Raw genomic sequence first — 20,535 nt, forward strand, 5'->3', positions numbered from 1 at the left:
CATGCACAATCTACTGCCTGCTGCAGGAAACCAGTAGGAACAGACAAGGTGCTGTACACTTCAGACTGGGCTGTCATTATCTTATTTCCCGTGCCATCAAGCAGTGGTTTGGGTAAGGTGGAATTGGAGATATCCATACACGATGCCGTATACTTTTAAGAGAAAGGAAAGAAATGCAAAGCACATGAAGACCAGTGGGGTTTTTGTTAACGACTTATCTAAGAGTTCAGGGAGAATGTGGGGAAGTGATTGATATAAACTGGCGACCTGAGTGTGAAACAATGAAGCTGAATGTGAACAAGGGTATTTTATCTGATTGTCAAGAACATGCACAACACAGTGCATTCCCTTTGGTAAGCAAATCATGAAACTACTAATCAAGGAGTATGCCCTAATGCCAAAGGGATAAATAACTGCATAATGACAGTATTTATCTAAGAAATTAGATTCTTTCAAATAGCATGAAGCTCTACAAAGCAATCACATATCAGAAACCCTTAGATGTATCATAAGTGACAATAAACATAAAAATCCATCTTTAACTGAACAAAAAAAAAAATTCCAGAATAAATATGTCTTTAATGGCCTCTGTCTCCATGAATAAATAATTGTTTTGTTCTTAATGTGGTCAGGATTGAGATTCCTCCAGTCATCCCCTGTATTGCAGATTTTTTTCTTTAGTCATGCAGAAGAAACCATCAATCTACTATCACAACCTGCTCACCATTTTCTCAAGCCAACAAAGTTAGGGAGCTGGAATGAACACAAGCTAGTACATAACTCGTTATGCTCTTTCCAATCAACATTTATTGTTATACTTTCCTGCTTCTTCAGAAAATAAAAAGGATTAAAAAACATTGACTGTTTAAACCAAGAATGATTTATGGGCAACTTTTTGTTTTAGAAACAAATCATTTTTACATCTGGCATTCATTGGAAGACATACATTTGTCTTAACATATCAAGATGTCATTTTACTCTTGATATTTTCTTTTTAATTTGTTCTGTGGAGTTATTCAAAACTTCCTAAGCATTTTCAAAGCACACAGTGATTACTGTAGAATAAAAGAAGTCTAAGAATAGCAGATGAGCAGAAAGGCCCAACTGAGAAGGAGAAACAGGCTAGAACTTTGTTCTTGAAACTGTTTTCACAGTGCCCTGGTGCCATTCTGTCAGCCTTTTGCTGTGGTCTGTCTTTTGCAGCTGATTCACATTGCTGTAACAGTTCTGGCTTTGGCTACTGTTTCCAGCACCATGGAAATCCTCTGTATTTCAACTTCAGCAAAGCAGCCTCTCTCCAGTATGCTGTTCCCACTACATCCTTCTGGAAATATTTCTCCCTGCAGCATGCACATCCTTTTCTGTAGCTGCTCTTGATGCTACAGAGGAAGTCTGGAGCACTCACGTGGTCAGAACCTTCCAACCCACCCAGCATGCTGCTGGGTGCATCCATTGTCCAGGCCTGCAGGCACCTCTTCCTGTAACACCTGGGCTGGTGGGAGCCACTTGAGGACCTGACGGGGATGGCAACACCACTTTGGACACCTGCAAAAGCCACTCTAATGTGAGCTGCCTTTTGTAAGGCAAGCTTCTTCCCATTCCATCATCTTTTTGTCTGCTCTGCAGCAGATCACATCATGCTGAAAATGAACCTGAGATTGTTTCCAACCACCTCCATCCCTTCCTGAATCTGTCTCTCTGTTCCATGAGCATCAATGCTGGCACAGAGCAGGATGAAATTTTGTCCTCAGTGGTGTGGAGGAGAATAAGCCCTTTTTTCAGTTGACTTAAATGTTTTTTGTGACTGTATCCTGAGCTGGGCAGCACAGCTGGCCTGTCTTCTGGTACTGCTTTCTCATCTTTGGACTCTCTTGGAAGTTATACTCCTCCATGCATAACATTCAAGTCCCCTTTTTCACTATACCATGTAGATATCCAGACTGTGTCATGCATCCAAGATAGCAGAAGGACAAGAGAAAGTGCCTGAGGAGACACATGAACACTCCTGTGCTCCTCAGAGTTCCTTCAGGCAGCTCTCCAGAAGCATGCGTTCATGTTGTGACTGCAATCTTTATTCACTATGTTTCAAAGAACAGCTTTTATAAACAGAAGAGAATTTTCAGTTCTACTGAACCATTTACACTAAAGGAAACCACAAGTATGAGTTATATACTTTTTTTTTTTTGTAACTGGCCACTTAGTTCACAGCAAATGTATTTCCAGTCCTTGATTACATATTCTAGCCTTCCCAGAGGAATGAAGAAAGGAAAAGCTTTGTAGTAAGAGCTGTAATAGAGATATGCAAACTTTTCATGTTCTTTCCCTGCCAGACCCTTTTCCGTTTTAAATTAGTGAGGTTCCTTCTTATCAAACAAAAAAGGACTGTCTTTTCATATATTGTCTTTTTTACATCTAAATGACTGATGTTTCAGTAAAATTTTTCTGTCTCACTTCCACTGAGACATTGTGGTCTTGGACATGTGACAAGACTGAACAAACTCATCTGAAACACAGACACAATAATTTGTTCATGAATGGAAATTTCTCTACAGATATTTGTGTAAACTAACAGCACACAAATATTTGCAGGAAAAAAGTAAACAAATAAAAAAATTAAGCAATAAAGTTAGGGCAAGGGGTAAGTTGAATTTATTGGCTGTTATGTTTCCACAGAGAGAGAGAGAGAAATGTCTGAAATAACCAAAGTAAATATTTCTGTTCTGTGGTATGAGTAAATATCACCAAAAGGACAGGTTTGTTCTAGTTCCATTTGTGCAACTCACCTTTGAAACAGCAAGTTGTCTAACTTGCTTTTCCAAAAGAAAATATCGTAGAATAATAGAATGGTTTGTTTTGGAAGGGACCTTAAAGACCACCTACTTCCAATGTCCTTGACTTAGGCAGGGACACCTTTCACTAAACCAGGGTGCTCAGGGTCCCATCCAACCTGCCCTTGAACACTTCCAGGGATGCAACTTGCACAATTTCTCTGGGCAACATGTTCCAGTGCCTTACTATCCTTGTTTCCTAATAGGAAAAATTTCTTCCTCATATCTATTCTAAACCAACCCTTTTTCAGTTTAAAGCCATGACCCCTTGTCCTATCACGACATCCCCTTGTGAAAATTTCCTCTCCAGCTTTCTTGCAGGCCCCTTTAGGTACTGGAAGGCTGCTCTAACAGGAGCCTTCTCTTCTCCAGGATGAACCTCAATTTCATGGCTCTCATCTGGACCCACTCCAACAGGTCCATGTCTTCCTTATGTTGGGAGCCCCAGAGTTAGGTGCAGTAGTGCAGGTTGGGTCTCACACATGAAGAGACCCCGCCTTAAGGGGGGATATATAAATGGTATCTGGCAGCTTTAGGTGAAAGGATGTTGCTAGGCTGATGTGAGTATTATAAAAGCCTTTTGGTTTTCCTTCCTGGTTGGTAGAGGAACATGGTACCTCCAAGTTAATCATCATTATTTATATTGTTAACTGTTTTCTTTCTGTATAGAGCATGTGGGAAATAGTGGGGACAAAAAATGCGTCTTAGATTTTCCTTCAACTGAAGCAGAACACACTTGACTTTGGAGGCTTTTTTTAGTTACTGAATATTGGCAATGTTAAGTGTTTGTGAAAAGATTTCCTCAGGGCAGATAGAAGCCAGTGTACGGTGCAGCATATATGTCATTTTTCCTAATTTTTCCTTGAAAAAATATGATACCTGTAAACAGTATTTTAAGAAAGCAGTCATTTCTATGTCAACTTTTAGAATAGTGTTTTCTGTTCTTTTTTCTCTCTTTTCACTATTTTTTCTCTTCTGAAACCATGGAAAACAATTTGCTCCATAGATACTGTCCTATTTCATTTGACAAACATTGATTTTTTTTCACCCATGTTTTGAACAGAGCCAAAACTGGCATGGCTTATTGTGTTTAATAGGAACAAAATCATCAACTTCATTGCCACCTAGTCCTGTCATGACAAAACACACTCATTTCTGTATAGCACTGTCCACAGATATCAATGCAGAACTGGGAATAATAGTTTTTTATTTCCTTCCATACACTCAGCCAACTGGGAAAAAAATTGATTTTTTCAGAAAAAACTGAGAATAGGAATGAACAGCCTTCTCCAAAACAAATTATTGTTTGAAAAGATGCTTTGTGACTTTATTAGGCCTTGGGTCATGTCCTATTCTTGGCAGATATAAGTATTAACAATAATCTTAATGTCTTCTTTGAAACGTGTAGCATTTAGAGGTCACATATTTGGGTTTATACTTTTGCATTCAGAAAATCTGAAGTCAGTGTTACTTTTTACAGCAATAAACCGTGGGTACAACAGCACAGGACAGAGTCTAACATTTCTTCCTTAGTGTGCTACTGGATCTGCACCCTGTTCTTGCTTATGTCTGGAAGGAACAGGAAGAAATGAAATGAAATCAGTGTTCATATCCCAGGGCTATAGCTGGGTTAGTGGAAGCAGAATTTCATCAACGTTTGTTATTCTAGTAAGAAGAGGAGCTGGATTAAGGGGGTGCATACCAAGATTAGGAATTTCATGAAGGCTGGTCTCCAGCACAGATCATTAACAGAGGAGGAGCTCGGTTGGATAAGGAGGGTGGGACAGAGCTGTGCAGAGCCTTGAATGCAGAAGCACAAAGCTGCTGCTTTATCCAGGCAGCTCCTAAAGAGGAGATGCAGTATGAATAAGTTCACAGCAAACTCAACCCCTAAATAAACTGGGAGGATGGAACATCTCTCCAGAGCTGACTACATCTCCACATTTAGTGTTCAGAGAGCCAGGGAGGACTGTTCCACTAAGTGCTTAGAATTGAAAGAACAGGTTAAAACCCAAAGTTATAGAAAATTGATCCCAAAACACCCCCATACCTCCTTAGATTTCCTAGTCCATTTTTATGACATTCAGCAGTCTTATGGGGAAATAGAGTTAATTCATGTTCATAAATCCCCACTGGATGAAACTGGAGCTGTTGGATGAATTTTTGTTGGTGGTGGTTTTTTCTTTTGGAAAATGTTCATTTTAGATAATCAAAAATTTTTGAGGGAGAATTAATGCAATGGTTCCCTGGCCACCAGCCTGGAAGCCTCAGCAATGTGCAGCCAGACAGCAATCTTTCTGTGGAAAATGTTCCATTTTTTAATTTTTCACCCTCAGTTAAAAGCATCTTTTTTCCTGCTGTGAAAGTTGTAGTGGGAACAGACTTTTTATTTTCTGCAAAATACTGTTGTGTGTTGTTATTAATATTTATGATGATTACAGCATATCAGGCAAGTGGTCTCATGTGATGAATATTAACTTTTTATAGTACTTTGACCTTCTCTAGACTGGACAAACATTTTTACTCTTGATCTCCCAATCACTTAAAAGATCAGGACACAGATAATTTGGAAGAATTAAGGAACTCAAGTGTAGGATTTTTACAACGTTGCCCCTATCCTATTGGTTAGTTCTGTTTCATCCCCATAATATAGTGCAGCTAGGCAAACATAGAGAAATTGCTCTTTCCTTTCAAGAGGAATGTCAAAACAATAAATAGATTAGTCATGCCAACAGCATTGATTTGTGACAGCCTTGATGTATGCAATCATTTGGGATTCAAACATTTATCAGTGGGAAAAAAAACCACTTTTTATTTGCTGCATTGAGACTTGCTGGGAGAAAATGCTATTAGGCATCTCAAAATTCTCTGCATAGTGGCAGGCTTTTAAATGCAATGAGATATCCACAGTACATTTCCATATTAATCAATAAAATGAAAGGCAAAAATCAATTTTGTCTGTGCAACTGTGTGTGACACCTCCCTAAGAGCTGCTTCATTGGGATGGATTCATGCCAGCAAAGATGGTCATAGGTTGATTGTTTATTTATGGCAAGGAAAGACATAAAGTCATCTTACTGACAAAGTAGCAGGAAAGATATTACTCATAGGATGTCTATTCAAAAACCTGGCACTGGTACCTGGGAAGTATGTATTTCAGACCTTAATAGCAACTGCGGCTTCCCACATGAAACAAGGGCAAGGATTTTCTTTGATTCAGAGGAAATAAATGTTGAATTTACCAAAGAAACAGAGGATCATCCAGTTATTCTCTAAAAAGATGACAACACTAAGGAATTTGCCATATATACTTGGAATTAGCAAAGTATCATTATTGTGTAACATTAAGAAATTAATAAAATGTGATCGTATAGTTTAATATTCTACATCTCTTTCCTGCACTGGAATAAACACTGAGCCTTAAGACACCCCCATGTCACCTGCACTCTGGCTGGCCACTGTTGCATCCTCTGGTAATTCTTCTAATTCAGTATTGTAGACTGTTAGATTATGGTTTGTGACATATTTTAAGGCTTTCCTTTGTCACTTCTTCTGCAATGCACTATCCATGATGTTATTTCACTGTAAATGTATCCGTAACTATAAACTTATTTTCTTTGGTGATCTTTTCCATCTCTAGTTATTCCAAATATTCAGTGTGAAGTTTTCTGATGATTGCTGAGCCAACATTATGGTAGCATCAACTGAAAAGCTTGGTTTTGAGTGGCAGTGGTCATCTCAAAATCCTTCATTGCCTAAAAGATATTGGGATTTTTATTGTTTTCTTATACTCATCACTTGATTCCATTTTATTGCTCAGTCATTCAGTATCATGAGGTCCTTCTCAGATTTTCCAGGTCAGTCTTCATATTTATTCTCCTGAACAGTAATACTAGCATCCATTTTCACCTTACTATTTACTCCCAATCCCAGTTTATGAAAATAACAGGAAAGTCTTGGGACAGGGTCCTGTGGATTCTGCTAAAAATGTCTCTGAATCAAAAGTGATCTCCAATATTCTCATCCTCTAGGTGGGCCCTCCACTGGACCTTTTAACCCACAGAATGGCTAAAAATTCATTGATAATGCAGCACTGAAGATGCATTACATCTAGTGGTAGACAGAGACTATGAAACAGAAAAAATTATTCATAGAAAAGAAAAAAATAGAATAATGGTCGATGTCCTTCCATAAGGCAGTAAACTGCCAATAGGACATCATTCTGGTAGGTTTAAACTAGGTTTTTGAAGAAGAAGACATTAAAGTCATAGATACCACCACACTTAGTAGTAGAAAAACTGTAAACGGTGCAGAGAAACCTTTTACAAGAGCATGTAGCAGCAGGACAAGGGGAAGTGGCTTCAAACTGAGAGAAAGTGGGTTTAGATTAGATATTAGGAAAAAATCTTTACTGTGAGGGTCGTAAGGCACTGTAACAGGTTGCCCAAAGCAATGGGAGATGCCCTATCCCTGGAAGTGTTCAAGGCCAGGCTGGATGGGGCTCTGAGCAACCTGATCAAGTGAAAGATGTCCCTGCCCATGGCAGGGGGTTGGAACTCGATGAGTTTTAAGATGCCTTCCAAGCCAAGCCATGCTATGTTAAGATTCTAAGATAAGATTCTATGCTATTGTTCCGGTTTGGTCAAATTTAGAAATATATCCTCTGAGAGAAGGCAGGTCACCACCCCTCCCCCACCAGGTTCAGGGAAAAATAAATTTTCCTCAAAGAAAAGTGAAAGAGATAAAAACTATTTATTTAACAAACACATGGGAAAAGAATAATGCTAAATAATGAAATTTTGCTATGGAGAAAGAACCTGGGAAAGTGTCAGAGTCCTCCCTTTGGTCTCGTCAGAGCTGGGGCTTGGCCCAGGGCCAGGCCCTCTGTGCTCAGTGGAAAGTCCTCCCGATGTGCTCTGATATTGAAGCAGTCCAGCACAAAAGGGAGAAAATCCAAAATTCCAGGGAAGGAAAAAAAGGTTCAACTCTCAGTCTCTCTCCGGAGAAAAAGCAGCTGAACCACTGGCCAAAAGCTGACTGGGCAGCAGCAAGCCAGGTGCTTCCTCACTCCCCTGCTGCAGCTGGGAAAAGAAAAAGTCGCCATCTCTGTGTGACCTTGAACAAGCTGCAAACTGCTTTGAAAAAGTTTTGCTCAGTTTTTCCTTCCCCCTCTCAGGCTCAGTTTAGAGGCATAGAAAGGCACAAAAATTAATTTCTGGGCATAGGGCAGCGATATGGGATACACACAATAAAGTCACCCCAAGACAGGTATGTGTAGATTAGATACTGCTAAAAGGTGAACTTATTCTTGAAATAACTAAAAATTTTTTGAAACAAACTTCTTATAAAAGTAAAATATCTGTCAATTTTCCAGAGAGATAATGAACAGGTCATTAATTATGTGTTAAAAAAGGTACCATAAATTCTGTCAAGGTTGGAAAAAGCTCTACGGCACAAAATTTAGAATTATAAGTAGGGAAGAAAATAAAAAAGAGTGTAGAAATTATATTTACTGTAAATTCTGAATATGAGGAGACATTTGAAAAATGTGTCAGGACCGACATGGGAAATATGAATTATAAATCAGTTGTGATGAAGGGGATAAGGAAATCAGATACATCAAGGGAATCAAGGAAGTTTTCTAAGTCAGACATATGGAACAAAAAGGACCTCTGCAAAACAACATTAATGAGATCCAACTCTAAAATTTTAATTAGTTCTAGGCACCACAATACTAGAGAGCACTTTTAAAGGAAATAAAGAAAACAGGAAAAGACCTGAGGAAATCACTTATGAAAACAGAATAAGAAAATTAACATGGAAAGTATGACCAAGCACAAACTAAAAGACATGATAAATGTACACATGTATCTGAGGGATGTAAAAAAAAAGAAATAATAGAACTGTTTAAGATTATATGAAGTAGCTTATTAGAAATAGTTGAGTTAAATTAAGCAGCAGAAAAAATACACCGCATAGCTAGACAAATATTCTGATAGTGATGTACAGCAGACAGTGAAAAAGCTTCCATTTAAAAAGTCAGAAGAAGGTAGCAAAGCTATTTTAAAATTTTTCTGCACAGGTCTCTAGGGAATTTATATCATGGTTGTAACTCTGCATGGGCATTGGAATGGCTGAAAAGATCTTTGAGGTTCTGATGCCTTTGACTGGATAAAGATAATGCAAACTATATACCCAGGAGATTTTTACTAAGGATACATTTAAATGTAATAGAAAATGTCAGGCTATGATTTGTTCTTTTCAACCATTTCAGCCTATCTCATCAAGAAAGAGTCAGAAAAATTGACTTTTTTCAGTGTTCCAAACTCCACATATCTTAAAAGAATTATGCACACTAGTCTATGTTAATACAAATTTAAATTAACTGTGGCAGGTAGCATACAGGCATGCATCAATGGGGGTTCTTTTATTTACTAACATTTCCTGTGACTGACAATAAGACCATTTAAACATCTCTTGGCATATGGAAAAAGCAACAAGAAAAGGATTTTAGAAATGCCTTACATTTTATTAATTGATACATGTCAAACATTCAGACAGAACCCTCAACATTTAGCAATAAAGTTTGCTAGAAGTCCAGTTCAGAAGTACATCTTGCATTCAGCTACTATAGGTAGTGAAAGAATAAGAATAGTAGACAAGGATTACCATTTTGCCTAGTCTTTGCTATTTTCCTTTTGCATACATGTACAACAATAAGACATGATCTAATAACAGTGTACTAAATTATTTAGAATTCCTTAAAGTTATAGAAGGACATAGAAGAAAAATAATTTTTATGTTGCCATTTTTTTCAATACATAGAAGAAAAATGTATGCTATGTGAAATACTCAAAAAAAAATCTAGTGAAACTGCAGTTCACTCAACAAAACTCATTTTGTTTCTATCAGATGGGAAAAGATGACAATTGCGTGTCAATAACTTTTTATGCATGTAATTTCTTGAGCTGCTCTACCTAAGAGACACTTAGATACAAACCCAACAGCAGAAATGAAAAATTCTTTTCGTTTATTCATACCATTGGGAATTCTTTTTTTCATTTTTATTTTGAGGGAAGAGTAAGTGATACTGTCATGAACCAACGTGGCTATATAGCTGATAAAAAATATCAAAACCACATTTTAATTCTTAAATCTGTACATTCTTATAACTGAAACATAGATAATAAAAAACTAGATCTGATTATCTACACTCATTTTTAAAGTTTTCCTTTTAATTAGTTGGTAATTACCCCGGCAGGGACAATTCTGGATTCCAGTCCCTACTGAAAGAACTTGTGACATAATTTCATTACATCATCCTTCAGACATCAGCTCTTCAAGCATAAGCCAGAAAACTGGATTCACCCCTGCTTAACTGTGTGCCTTAAATACCAATCTTTCTGTCCAGAATAGCTAAGTATTCCATAGAAGCAACTTTAAAAGGAGAGCTATTGGGTACTTTAGAATAGCAGAGGTTGTTAAGGTGTTTTTCTGGCGGGTAAAATTTTGAGCCTGCTCACATCAGGAAAAGAAATTGAAATGGAGTTTTCCATATCTTGGTCATACTGGATAAAGTTAGGCACCCTCAGGAGTGCATCCTTCTGCACTAGTCCTTTGAAGAACTCCATGCTCAAGGATGATGTGCAGAAATGGTAAGCTCAGAAGGGATAAGAGGGTGAATGGATCCCTATCAGACAGCCCCTGAGGCAGTTCATTTGGGAGCTGCATGCAGACCCCTTTACTCACACATGCACACAGATCTGGAACCAACTCCCTTGAACCATAGCCTGGGCCTCAAGACCATCCAGACTCTGCACCCAGACTAAACCAAGGGTCCAGCAGAAATGTCAGGTCTTTTCTGCTGCTGGTCTCCGACTCACGGGGTCATTGGGTTGAAGCTTGCTAGCAGCACATTACACGCACATATACATACACACAGAGAGAATACTCTGCACAACCATGCTATGATTGTCAACCAGAAAATGGTTAAGAATGGAGTTTAATACAGATATAGAGCAGACTGCAGTGATCAGGCAGCTGACAAGTTTGCCTACCAGCAGTTTTTCCAGATGGCCTCTTTCATATGCCCTCTTCCACCTATTTTCCCATGCTTGTTCCTTAGCTCACCTTAATCCATCTTTCTTTACCCTTGTTTCCTCCCATGTAAACAACCCACCCCCGACATGTTTTCCCCATTGCTCCCTGTTTTGTTCAGCTGCCTATGCTGATAATTTTTACCTCCAGAAAAATCTTACCCCACATCCAGCAGTTTCTCATGTTTTGCTCAGGCAAGGACCGACGAGTCATTTGCCTGCGTATCTCCAGAGAGCACCTTAACTGGTTGTTGTTAACTGAATTTCCAAATAAAAATATTGAGATCCCCTTTGCAACATGAATTTTAAAGAAAGTGCCTTCTCCCATGAAACAAAACAAACAAACAAAACAAAAACAAAAACACCACAAAATAAAATAAAGCAGGATGTAGAAAATTATAATGTTGTTATGCCGAAGTATATGGAACTTAATGATACTCAGAGAGGAAATCTGTAATGTGTCAGTTTAACCTCATCAGGATAGAACCATACACAGTTCTAATATGAATAAAAATTTGAAAAAGGGACTGTGGACCCTAAGGAAAACAGTAGTTTTGGCATCACAATCATGCCTTACTCTGATTTCCTGAGAAGAGTTCTTATCACCTCCCTTAAATGTGAGGTAGAGTTTTACTTTCCTCTTCTTGAATTTTTTTTAGTAAATCACAATCTAGCAGTAAAAGTTTTGACAGAGTATTACAGGGATGTATTTCCACTGATATTATATTTGTAAAAAGTCAATATGTACCCATATTTCACTTTTCAATTTTTAGTTTTTAATTTGTTTCATTAGTTTACCATCTAACGCTCTAAAGATTTTATGACCGCTATTTATATTTAGTGTCATGATGGAAAACTCACTGAGTTTTACCTACATGACTTAGTAAATACAATCCAGACTCCTGCCTCCCCTTGCCCTTGGTCAGAAGGTTGGGAAGCTACCAAATGATCCCTGCCTTGCAGCCCAGCATATCAACATCCTTTTCCAAAGCAGTCATTGTCACTCTCAAGGTCGTAGTCAACTGCAACAGGTTGCTCAGTCTGTTTATGACTGATAAATCCGCAATCCATGGACTTGTCCATAAACAAATCCTTTGAAGTTTCACAAATAAAAATTTACCCTTACTTTCTTTCACCAGAAACTTTGGGAACAAGCACTTTGCATTTCTCCATAAATAAGTGTAAGACCACATACATAGAAGAAAAATAGAGAACTCCTAATAGGAAAAGATCTTCCTCCTTTTTTTCCCCAAAACAAAATATATCTTTCAATTTTGTGAAGGACATGCAATTTAGTATTTTACCATTCTTTGTTTCCATGAAGAAACAACATTTGTGGGCTTCATCCATAGATTCTTTTTTGGATTCCCCTGGGGGAAGCTCAGCCACTGCTGGAATCTCACTGATAATTTTGAAGTAGAAGAGCACCAATGCGCATGAAAAGAAAAACTGATGTCACAGCCAAATTAACAGAGACTGTAAAATGCATTTGCTTATCAGCCTCCTGAGTTTTCCCTATCAGACCCTCCTTGCATTTTCCTGATGATAGAACGGGGGCAAGAAAAAGGAGTCACTGATTGTTCTTACAAGAACTGTGTATTTCAGTCTAGTTGGGGGGGGGGGGGGGGGGTGGGGGGGTTGACTTGTCAGATGTCTCACAAATCAGTGTCATTGTCCCTGCTCCTTTTATTTCAACCGGGAATTCACTAAGAAGTTTTCTGGGAAACTGCCCTGAAAGAAATGTAGCACAAACTGGAAGACATCACTTTTGGTATCAAGATAATAAGAGGGTGGCTTGATGCATTTCCAAGGAAACAGAGGCAGATTCTTGTCTATTTGTACTGTTAGTCTATCCATTACTTTGCCTGGAGATGTCTAGGGCTCATAAAGCATCTCCATATCTTGAAATTCACACCTGATCTTCTGAATTTTTAAGTTATACAATAAATCACTTAGCATGATGACCAGTTTTCTCCTGTGCTTCTCATTAAAATGGCACCAATAAAAGTCCAAAAAAAAAAAAAAAATCTGTGAAGTAAACCAAAAATGTCTTCAGGATCTCCTTCTTATATACTGCTTAAAATGAAACAATGTCCTTCCAAAAGCCACTGTGGTACCTGTGGTATTTCTTGATATGGATGAGGGAATACAAAACAGTTAAAGAGAGCTGCTGTGCTCAGCTAGCAGAGACATGTTGGGGTGCCCTGGACTACACCCTAGGCCTTCAGTAGACTTGGTGGGGTTACTGCATCAGGAAGGTCCCTGCTGCTGTTTTGAGCATCCAGGAGAGGCCAAGAGCACCAGCACTGATGGTGACCCTCGTGTGCCATATGCTCTGGACTTTCTCAGGTCCATTTGGCAAGCCTATGTCCTCAAGTGAGCAATTAGTCATGTCTATTGTTTCCAAGTCCCTGACAAACCCACAGCACAAGAATGACTTACCTAAACCGAGTTCCTGATCCACTCACCCCAGCTGGCAGCGAGATGCCAGCTTTTTGCCAAATGCTGTAGTGTATGGAGAGGGAAGACTTACTGAACCTAAGAAAGCGCATTTGGAAAAATACAAAAGAGGAAAAATAAAGAACATATGTATTTGAGCAGTACAGTCCAAGTATATTAACAACATAAAAAACATGTAGTCAATTAATCAATCACTTTTCGGATTTTTATAGCACAAACAATAATTAAGTTCCCAATATCTACTATTTGAGGTGATTGAGAAATTATTAAGCCCACTCAGATTCACACTGAAATAAACTAGGCATCTAGATTTTCTTAACTTCATTCCAAAATCGTTCCAGCTTCTCATGTAATAATATTCATAATATTTTTAGGGGGAAAAAAAAAAAAAAGGACTTGGGACAACAGTGTTGTGTTTGTTGATACATGATTATAGATTTGAAGAGCTACAGTCTGGTGAGGACCATTACAACATTTTGACTATCCTGTCATAAATCTCAGGTGATTACATGTCATCTGATTTTCCCTATATTCAACCTAACAGCTTCCATTTTTCTTAATTGCACAGGGTAGCTGGTATCTATATATTGTATGTGCTCATATGGAACTGTACAAGTGACTAATAAGGTTTGTCACTGTAGTGAGAGTTAGGGTTGGCTAAAAAGAAAATTCAACCTGATGACCTGGGGAAATATTTTCCACGAGAGTAATTCACCTTAAACACTGTGCAGTGTTTCTTCCTAGAAATCAACGTTATAGACGAAAAATTCAGTCTTAATTTAAATCTGAGGCCTAACTCAAAAAATTGGTAGATTCAAGCTAGTTAAATACAGTAGTAAGTTTGTTCCCAAGGGGCCTGAACACTCACAATAATAAGACTACCTTGTTCTTCCAGGCTTCTCTCAGTCTGTGGCTGTCAGGTATCATCTGGATATGTTTGATTTAGTTAGGAACAGCAAGATGGTTAGAGATAGGGTAGAAGGAAGAGCTCAGTCAGACAGAGGCTAAAATCATTTTGGCATTCATAGAAGTGGCACTTGTTCATCCTCTTTTTCTAGACTGAGTTTATAGTACTCTTACCAGAAGGAGACGAGTAACCCAGCAGCCCGGTCACTGCTAAGTCAGCTATGGCCCCGCACAGCTGCTGAAACAGAAGTAAAAATGAGTCCTCAAACATTAATTTTCCATTTGTGCAAGAACTCATCTGAACTGTGCAATTGTCCAAGACTTCCAGTCTGAGCTGATCCCTAAAATGAGCCTTAGCTGGAAGCACAGCTTGTGTCAGCCTCAGAAATAATGTTGCAGGAGGAACCTGTTTTACTTCAGCCTTTCAAACATCTCTTGTCACAGCATTTAATCCATTTCTCAGACTCTTCCTCTTCAAATGTGTCCCTGTATAGGCCTCTACTTCAGCATTAGTCCTACCCCACACTCTAACCCCAAAACGAGAATACAAACTGCTGATATAAAGATGTACCTGTCATCAATAAAGCTGTGGATATTTCAAATTCTGTTTTTCCTTTAACCCATTGCTCCCTAGCCATATCCTTAAGATCTAGCTAAATAAAAGATTGCAAGGCTCTGATCTCAAGTGTCACTGTTGGCTCATAGCCTCTCAATGCTTCAGGGTAGCTTCTCCACAGATTTAAGTTATGAATAGCTGCCTGGAATGGTCCAGATTCATTCCAAGTCAGAGAAGGAGATAGAAATTAAAGAATATGGACAAGCAGGGATTTACTGCTTGATTTTTCTCTCTTCTCTTATTTTCTTTTATTTTTTCTTATTTTCTTCCTTTCCTTTATATCGAGCAATAGCACAAAGCTATAGCCCATGTGACTGAAATATAAACTTGACCCTAACCTAACTTGAACCCTGTCTCTTGAAACCACCATCAGACCTATACCATACTATATCAAAGAAAGAAGCTCAACATAACAAAAAGGTCACCTTTGGCAGCCAGGAATCATCCACATTCCTCAGGCTTTGCCCACTTCCTTAACAACAATTAAGAGATATAGATATATATAGATATAGATATAGATATAGATTAGATAGAAATATATATATATATAGATTATATAGAGAGATTATGGATATATAGATGATATAGATAGATATAGATATAAATATATGTAGATATAGATGTACATATAATGACTAAGTCTATGGATAGGGTTAAGATTCAGAAAATAGAAGCTGATGAACTAAAGAACATCTTTCTAAAGATACAAGGACATCTTTCTAAAGATACAAACTGTCTAAGCCAGGAACAGATTTTTAGTTTGCATCTCCTAGAGCTATTAATTTTGAAGTTGAAGGCACTTTGCTTGAGGAAAGGCTGTTCTTAAATTAAAACTGTGGCTCTTGTTCAATTAAAGATGATGCACTCTTCTGCCACGTTGCTGAGATTTCACATCAAGATTTTATTCAGAACTAGTGCCCCATGCCATGAGAAAGAACAGCAGGGAGGCTCGAGCCACTACCCATTCTCAAGAGAGATCTCCAACAATTACCTATTTACTGAACTCTGCTTCAGCACAGAACATGTACTAGACTTAGCACTAGACTTGTCCAACCTTCTAGTTGCCAAAATAAAGTGGACTCATACAAAGAGGCACCTGTCCTTAACTTAAAATGTAGTCTACTCCTACCAAAAAAACCAAACCAAACCAAACCAAAAAGACCAAAAACCCACCTTTTGGCTGTTTTACACAGTAACCCTAATCTTAACCCTAGTCCTGAGGTAAACTACGAAAATCCAGGCATCAAGACCTGTGCCCTAACAATGCCTAGTACTGGTTATGGCACCTAGGATTTAGGCTGATCACATTGCTCACAAAGCACTAAAGCATAAGTGTTTTATACAAGTCATTCTGAACGTATGATGAAGAAAATACTTCATGGGAGTCCACACTTACAAATTCTCTATTTTTTTTTTTTTTTTTTTGCATGTGGAAAAACTGCTAACTTATTGCAGTAATCTGTATGTCTGTGTATGTGTGTGTCTTTGTGTGTATGAAAACTGCTTCCCCTATTAGAGGCAGCTCCTGTTTTCACCCTTTCCCACTAAAAAGGGTATAAACTAAAGAATTTTAAAATAATGTGCAGGCAAAATAACACCTCTGCTTGAAACCAATTTCCTTTCATCTCACCATTTTTCACAGTTAGCAACAAGTGCTCTACACCTCACTGCAAATAACTGACATTACACTCTTTCCAGCCTAAAAGTACTGTAGAGTATTAGATGTAAATTTGCAAAAGTGTTTAGATACCAAACAATTTCAGTTTCAATGGGATTTTTAGGTATGCATTGACAGCATATAAACAACATAATGCAGTCCTCAGGTGAGGCTGTGCATGGAAGTGTGTGTCTCAGCTGCTAGTTGAGTAGTTGACCAGCCACTTCGTCCCATACCTCCATGCACAAGGTAGCCATGCAGGCTGGAACAGAGCTCTGTGACTTGCAGCCAAGTGTGGAGCTAACAAGCACTGCTGTCAGATCTGTGGGGAGCTCCACGCCTTCCCCACACAGCTGCTGTGGGACTGGTGCTAACAACAGCAATGCAGGCATGGGTTTGTTTCAAAAGGAAGTCTGCTTGGTACTTTCTGGAGCTTAAGTCTGATGTATAAAGAAGACAGCATGTGAAGATTTTTGTTTATCATGTTGAAGTTACAAGCATCATCTGCTTAAAACTAATTAGTTCCTGAAAATTTTAAATCTAATGTAGGAGACAAGGATAAAATATGATGTTCAAAGGTATATAATAAATCCAGTTTACCACATGGCTATTGCCACATAAATTGCGATAAATTTGTGTCTGTGTATAGACAAATATATTTGATGTATGGCAAAACCTTTTTTACTGCCATTAATTTCTGTTCAGTTGCTTGTTTTTTACTTGTTAATGAACATCAAAAGATTAAATTATTTTAGAGAGGGGCTCTAATGTAAATTAAGTAAACTTTTTTGTTTGAATCCAAAACATACAAAAAATATATGTTTCTGCATACAATTTACAACCATGTTTTGAAAATGTAGCAAGACCAACATGGTTTATACTTATATACTATGGCAGAAATCCAATATTCATCTGCTGTTTATATTGCAAGAAAATGAGATCATTAAGGTCAGAAAGAACAGCTGCTTTAATTATAACACCCTGATATATCATATCAAAGTTTTCATCATCTCACACAAACTCTAAGAACATACCCCAGGGATTCATTTCTATCATCCTGCTTTTTCTTAGGAAGGAGATTATATAAGTACACTCCAGAGCATTGGTTGCTTCAAGAAGCTGTGTAAAATAATTTTACCCCAAGCTCGATAATGCTATGGCAACTAATATTAATCTAACTTTTACAGTCTTTATTCTTTTTTTTGTGGTGGCAGCAGTAGGGGAAGATGCTTTTGCCAGCTGGGAAGCTGCCCTGCAGGCTTCATGGTGCTGCTGCCACACATCCCCCCAGACTCTGCTCATGAGTGCTTGGTATCCACACCTACAGCTGGCAATGCTGGTCTGCCTGAGGCACCCAAAGGTATCCCTTCTTTAAGGGAATGGCTGCTTTGTGTTTTAACAGATGCTATGCTTCTGGTAGCGGAGAGATTAGAGGGACCATTCAACATTGAATCAGTCATGGATCCTATTGATGTCAAGATTTCTGAAGCCATCATGAACATGCAAGAAAACAGCATGCAGGTGTCAGCAAAGGTACTGTGTGAGTTGTGCTTTCTCTGTTGTTGAATGTCACGAGTGGGGGGAAAACATCTCCACCAATTTTTTTGTCTAGACTTTAGGAAAGATTGTCCAGACCACCAGAAATTGCCTTTGCTTGTTCAACAGTTCATCCGACTGCCTTTGAATTCTTCACCTAGTTAAACAAGCTTGAATTTTTCAAAAGGAAGTGGAAGGGAAAAAGCTACCATTTATTAAACTTCAAATTAATAGCTGTAAGAGATTAAGGAAAATAGAGGGTGCTGAAAATCAGCAGTAACTCTGTAAGCGATATGCTGCGGAGTAGACTTGGTAACTTCCACTTGTGTCTCATCTGTGATTCTCCATATTAACTTCCAAACACATTTTGATCTATCTAGGTCAGACTGAAGCACAATGTGTTTGAGGTGAATACACAAAATGTTCCATTTAACCTCCTTTAATAGCCACTCTAGGGAAATACTACATTGGCCAGTCTCTGATTACCAGACCTCAGTTTGATAGAGTTTTGTCTGGATTCTGACACAAAGAAAAACAGAGCTAATGATACCAGCTTCCTCCTTTCCATTTTTAATGTGTGTGTGTATACACAGATCACCACCACCTCTGAACCCCATGTTAATAAGATCCTTCGAATTCAGTACCAGGTGCTGTTGAGCCAATAGTCAACAATTAATGGCTTTGCCTTAATATTCATCAGTGCACTGTGGCTGAAATTCTAAAGTCAACAGTTTGCCAAGTTCTGTGCATTAGGAGCTTCTATCTTCTGTTTAACTCCCAGTAACTTAGGTGCTGGCCAGACTGACATCTAAGTCAGTGATTTTCCATTGCTTGGAAGGAAGCTGCTGTAGCTGGGAAAAAAGTGGGGACAAAAGGTAGGAGCCTGAGGTTTATATTCTTCCTACCAACCCAAAATTAGATGCTTTTTATGGCCCCAGTGCTGCAGGTTGCTAAGAGTTTCCTTCAATATGCCTTTTGCTTTCAACCTACATGACATTCCTTGGATTTTAAAAGCAGTCTACATCCTGCTTGATGAGACTGTATTCTGGCACCAGTGATCAAGGCATTTAACAGCCAAATTCTCTCAAATATTTTGGGAATTAAAGGCTAGCTTCAGTGAACTCAGCCCTTACCTCAAAAAAGAAACAAAAATATATTTTCACTTAAAACTCACCCAAGGCCCAGGTGTATTTTGTTTTCCTTTTTACTTGTTTGGTTTTCACAGTTTTTTCATTAGCTGGAAAGCTGCAGCCCCTGCCAGAGTCCAATGACATTTCGGCATGAACTCCTCTCACAACTTGTTTGTAGCAGAGCAGACTGTTTCTCCTGTCCCTCAAAAATATTTTATTTGCTGTAAAGAGTAATAGCAATGCCATTTGCAATGCAAAAGTTTTTCCTGTAAGAGAAACCTTAGACAATATTTTTTTAATCTTGAAGAACAGAAAAGAAATTATATCAGCAAAATTTATTTTATTATATTTTCATAGATAACAGAACTGTCTATGCTGGAGGGACCTTTGTATATTCTCTGTAGACCATTATTCGCCTGAAATATGATTTCCTTGATCTCCTAGGGTTACATCCATCTTTTTTCAAGTAACATGGAAACGCTTTACCCTTTAAAAAAAAGGCAAAGGCTTTGGGTGTAGTGCTGTCCTCTTTTGTGCCAGGTCAGATCTGTAGAGATGATATACAAGCAGACTTCGAATCCATCCTCTGTTGTCTAATTTTCCCCTTTACACATACTGACCACTTAGAGCTTCAGTGGAAATGACAGATACCTCACCAGATGTAATGGGGTGCATGGAATGCAATTGCAGACCTAATGTGGGAGAAAAGACACTCTCATCAATTAATCTGAGATGCCACTCAGAAAGCTTCAAGCAGGGTGTTGAAATTATGATATTTTCTATTTTCTCATTCTTCGGACAATTTTGGACCTTATATTTGACTGTACCTACTGAAAAATGTGGTGACTAGGAATCATAGGTATTTTTCCACAAGTCAGTCAGTGCCTTTTTAGAGTGGAAAAATGACAATGCACTAATAATGTTACGCCAGCAACACACACGTACACATAGATTATATTTTACCACTGACATGCAGCCTTTTCTAGCTAAAAATCTGGTTGATGTCTGGGAGAAGACTCTATGCTGTATTCAGTAGAATTTTTGGCCATGTTATATAATATTGCTTTTCTTGTAAAAGGAGTGGAAATTAATGAAAACAAAAAGTTTCTTCCTCCAGGAGCTCTCACTTATTTCATCCTCTTTTTAGGCAGAAGACACAGAGTTTATTTAATCCAAAATCCAGCACTCCTGTTTCAAATAATTGTATAAAATTGTCCTATTCCAAAAGTCCAAGAAAAAGCCAATGACTTAACAATTAATCAGTGCAGAAAGTCAAGGCTTATTGCTTGAGTTCACTCCTTGTCTT

The 20,535-nt window shown here is 38.2% G+C and overlaps 1 protein-coding gene across 1 annotated transcript in view; it reads left to right on the forward strand.

Annotated features, from left to right (window-relative positions):
• GPC6 (glypican 6) overlaps positions 1-20,535 on the forward strand; it is a 752,623-nt gene that overhangs the window by 661,627 nt on the left and 70,461 nt on the right. Inside the window, exon 5 of the mRNA XM_048293560.1 lies at positions 17,966-18,096. Within this exon, the coding sequence (XP_048149517.1) occupies positions 17,966-18,096 (131 nt within the window). The remainder of the gene's footprint in view (positions 1-17,965; positions 18,097-20,535) is intronic.

This window comes from Corvus hawaiiensis, chromosome 2 (assembly GCF_020740725.1).
Source record: "Corvus hawaiiensis isolate bCorHaw1 chromosome 2, bCorHaw1.pri.cur, whole genome shotgun sequence".
Taxonomy (NCBI): domain Eukaryota; kingdom Metazoa; phylum Chordata; class Aves; order Passeriformes; family Corvidae; genus Corvus; species Corvus hawaiiensis.